We start from the raw sequence: 3,922 nt of genomic DNA, 5'->3' as shown, positions 1-3,922 counted from the left end.
TGTCCCGGAAGAAGAGGTGACGTGGCCAAAGTAATGACAACCAGGTTGCGCTATAAGAGAAATATGTTCCTCTTTGACAGTGTCGCGGTAGTACTTTTCACCTTCGCTGGCTTGTGTTAKTGTATTGTCTTTGCGGCCGTCAAAATACAGTCCATATACAGAGTCAATACTTTCGGTGTTTTGGAGCTTAACTGCAACACTTTTTTTTTGCCCGACTAATGTTGTATTTGTCAGTGACAATGCTGGAATGATGGATAGGAATTTTTTTGGCATCCAGAAAAGCAGATGAAACAATCAAGGCCGCTGCTCTATCACTTACTCCAAATCTTTGGGCAGATAAAGCAGTGTGTTCTAATACTAGTGTGTTTTGTTAGGTTTTAGAGGATGGAAGAGAAAATTCATCATAAGCATCGGTTTTGGAAGAATCCATGTGCGACGCACCTACATTGTTGTCGTTTGTATGAGAATCTGGCTGATCTGAATGGTCACGTGTTCTAGCTGATACTTTTCTGGTATGAGTTAATGTTGAATGACGTTTTGAAAGCTTTTCTTTACGTTAATTTTTSYTTGTAATCTTTTTTGTTTCAGGTAGATCAACACTTAAAATGCGACCAATTCTTCTGGTTCTCTGGTCCAAGAGAATGGTTGTTCATTGATAGGAACTTCCTTTCCTTTGGACAAGTGAAAGAAGAAATATAAATGCATTTACAAGCAGCGATGTCAAATAATTTTCCGGCAGAAGAGACAAAGTCGTCTCTTTTAGAGCTCAAACCTATTGGGTTCCTYAAAAACATTTGTTTAAGAGTCAGAAATTTTTTATGGTATGTGGTGAGCATTTGTACAACTCTGGTGTATGAAACTATCGGAATAGATGACTTTTTGAAAGTATTTTCAAACTTTTTTTGCAACTATTTCTGTAACCTCTTTACTCCTAGGTTCATAGTTGTSGCCTCGGAGTCGCCCTATACGAAATCTTTCAAACTGATAACACAAAAGAGCATCCTGGTAAGTAGGTAATTGGGACTCAGAGAGATTGTACGGATATATGCCAAACACAGGACATTTCTGTCCAAATTTAAATTTAGATACGTACGTTTTGAGTTCTGTGTTCTGTTGAGAGAATATAAGTGATAGCACTCGGCGAAATCAACGACAAGAGTGAAGGAACTCGATGAAAAAATATTTATGTGGAGACCAGTCCGAACGTGTCGTATGGCGCAGGGAAATGAATGTAAGTGATAGAACTCGGCGAAATCACAAACAAGAGTGAAGGAGACCTATCCGAACGTGCCCTTTGGCGTAGGTGAATGAATGTGAGTGATAACGAAATCAACGTCAAGAAGTGTGGCCGCAAGCCGATTTTCACCTTGCGCTGTGGCGCGCCGGATTTCGGTAGCAAATGACGTGACAAATAACTTTTGTTTTATACATTTTGCCATGAGATGCGTATTTCAGGCGCTAGGTAGACAATTTCACGATTTTGGGCGAATTTCCGAAATTTCAAGGCCAGAGTTGGGGTTGAAGATGCAATCCGATCTCAAAACAAAAAGTTGCATTGGAATCAGGAAGCACTAAACCAAATCCCGACATCTTTTGGAGCTACAAATATTATAAAAGATGTATTTATGCCGACGTTTAAGGTGATTTCTTCGTGTGGAATTAGCAATACCATTTTTAATTTATGTGCAGTCCCTGTGTTCGATGTTTTTAGAAATTAAGATCCGTTAACATCTATATATATTTCTTGACCGTTACAGATTCAAGGTCAAATATACCATAGAGCTGGGTCTTTGCTACCATTCCCAGATGATGATCATAAATTTTTGCAAATATATTTCATTGATGGTGAGAATCGTGAATTAAATAAGCGCTGTGCAATTTCGACGAATACGAGAAGATCAATCGTGAATGAATTGCAAACATTTTTTCATCAACACAATGAATTGGTGAAATTGTTTAAAGTGGCACTCAAACGGATGCCCTCCGATGGCCACAAAATCATAATAAGTTTCACGTCACGAGACATTGTTTTGTATCGTAGAAATGAGAATTTACAACGTATTTCAGAACTCCATCGCTGTTATGATGCGTTGCAATACCCCATTTTGTTTTGGAGAGGGGACGATGGCTATCACATCAACATACCAATGATAAATCAAACAACTGAAGTGAGCGATTAAATTTCATCCAATTAAGATCAGAGGAATACATACATTTGCGTGACGCAATAATCAATGATGTAAATGTGAATGATATCGGCCGTTTAACAATTTTACCATCATCATATGTTGGTAGCCCACGTCATATGCATGAATATACGCAAGATGCGATGACATATGTATGAAATTATGGACGACCGGATCTATTCATAACATTTACGTGCATCCCGAAGTGGGTCGATGTGTCTGATTGCTTACTTGATGATCAGGTGCCAAAAGATTGGCATGACATAACTGCCCGTGTATTCCAACAAAAATTGAAAAAATTAATGTGAATTGTCAAACTCCGTGTATTTGGAGAAGTGCGGTGCTTTATGTATACCATAGAGTGGCAAAAAAGAGGCTTAAGTCACGCACATATTTTGATTTGGTGCGTAAACAAAATAACCTCTGATATGATGGGAACGGTCATATCGGCCGAAATTCCAGATCAAACCATCGACCCAGGATTATGCGAAGTTGTCACGAAAAATATGATTCACGGTCCCTGTGGTGATATTAATCAAAATTCAATTTGTATGACTGATGGTAAATGTTCGAAACGTTTTCCAAAGCAATTGATTGCTGAAACAATTACAGGAGATAATGTTTATCCACAGTATCGTCGACGATCAACTGAAGACAACGGTAAATCAACTGTAATTAAAATTAAAAATCAAGATGTTGAAATCGATAACCGGTGGATAGTTCCGTACTCACCGATGCTGTCAAAAATGTTCAACGCTCACATCAATGTAGAATATTGCAATTCTGTAAAATCAATCAAATATATTTGCAAGTATGTGAATAAAGGCAGCGATATGGCTGTTTTTGGAGTGGCTCCTAAGAATAATCATGACGAAATTTTGCAGTATTTATCGTATTTTATCGTTTACAATTCTTGACAGACATCCGGTTGTTGTACATTTGGCAGTTCATCTTGAAAACGGCCAACGTGTTTACTACACTTCTGCAAATGCCGAACAAAGAATAGTAGAGCCACCAGTAACTACACTGACAGCTTATTTCCAGTTATATGAAACTGATGAATTTTCAAGGACTTTGCTATATTCTGAAGTGCCTCACTATTTCACATGGAATGCATCAACAAAAAAATATCAACGTCGCAAACAAGGCACACCTGTTGATGGTTATCCAGGTATTTTTCAAACAGATGCTTTGGGACGCATTTATACAGTTAGTCCAGCTAATGTTGAATGYTTTTACTTGCGACTTTTGTTAGTGAACGTACATGGACCTCAATCATTCCAACATTTACGAACTGTTAATGGTCAATTGTGCGCAACATACCGTGAAGCATGTCAACACTGGCATTTGCTGGAAGATGATACGCATTGGGATGCTATGCTTCGTGATGCTTCAATTGTTTCTCCACCAATTCAAATTCGTATGTTATTTGCGATCATAATATCAACATGTTTTCCATCAAATCCACTGGAATTGTGGAATAAATACAAAGATTTCATGGCTGAAGACATTGTGATTCGACTTCGACTTCAATGATCCTACATTGCTGCTGACATTGGAAATGTATAATGAAGCCTTGATAATGATCGAAGATTTGTGCCTTACGATTGCAAATAAGGCATTAGGGCAATTAGGATTGACTCCACCAAATCGTCAAATGCATGATTTATTTGAACGAGAATTGCAACGCGAACTGCAATTCGATCGTAATGAATTGCGTGCGTTCGTACAAACGT

The 3,922-nt window shown here is 38.2% G+C and overlaps 1 protein-coding gene across 1 annotated transcript in view; it reads left to right on the top strand.

Moving 5' to 3' along the window:
- Positions 1-2,617: 2,617 nt before the first annotated feature.
- LOC108977613 (putative nuclease HARBI1) overlaps positions 2,618-3,922 on the top strand; it is a 5,682-nt gene continuing 4,377 nt past the window's right edge. The window contains exon 1 of the mRNA XM_018947383.1: positions 2,618-2,846. Within this exon, the coding sequence (XP_018802928.1) occupies positions 2,618-2,846 (229 nt within the window). The remainder of the gene's footprint in view (positions 2,847-3,922) is intronic.

This window comes from Bactrocera latifrons, unplaced genomic scaffold (assembly GCF_001853355.1).
Source record: "Bactrocera latifrons isolate USDA-ARS-PBARC rearing strain unplaced genomic scaffold, ASM185335v1 scaffold_920, whole genome shotgun sequence".
Lineage (NCBI taxonomy): Eukaryota > Metazoa > Arthropoda > Insecta > Diptera > Tephritidae > Bactrocera > Bactrocera latifrons.
Note: the sequence above shows the minus strand (reverse complement) of the source record. Positions and strands in the feature narration are given on the sequence as shown.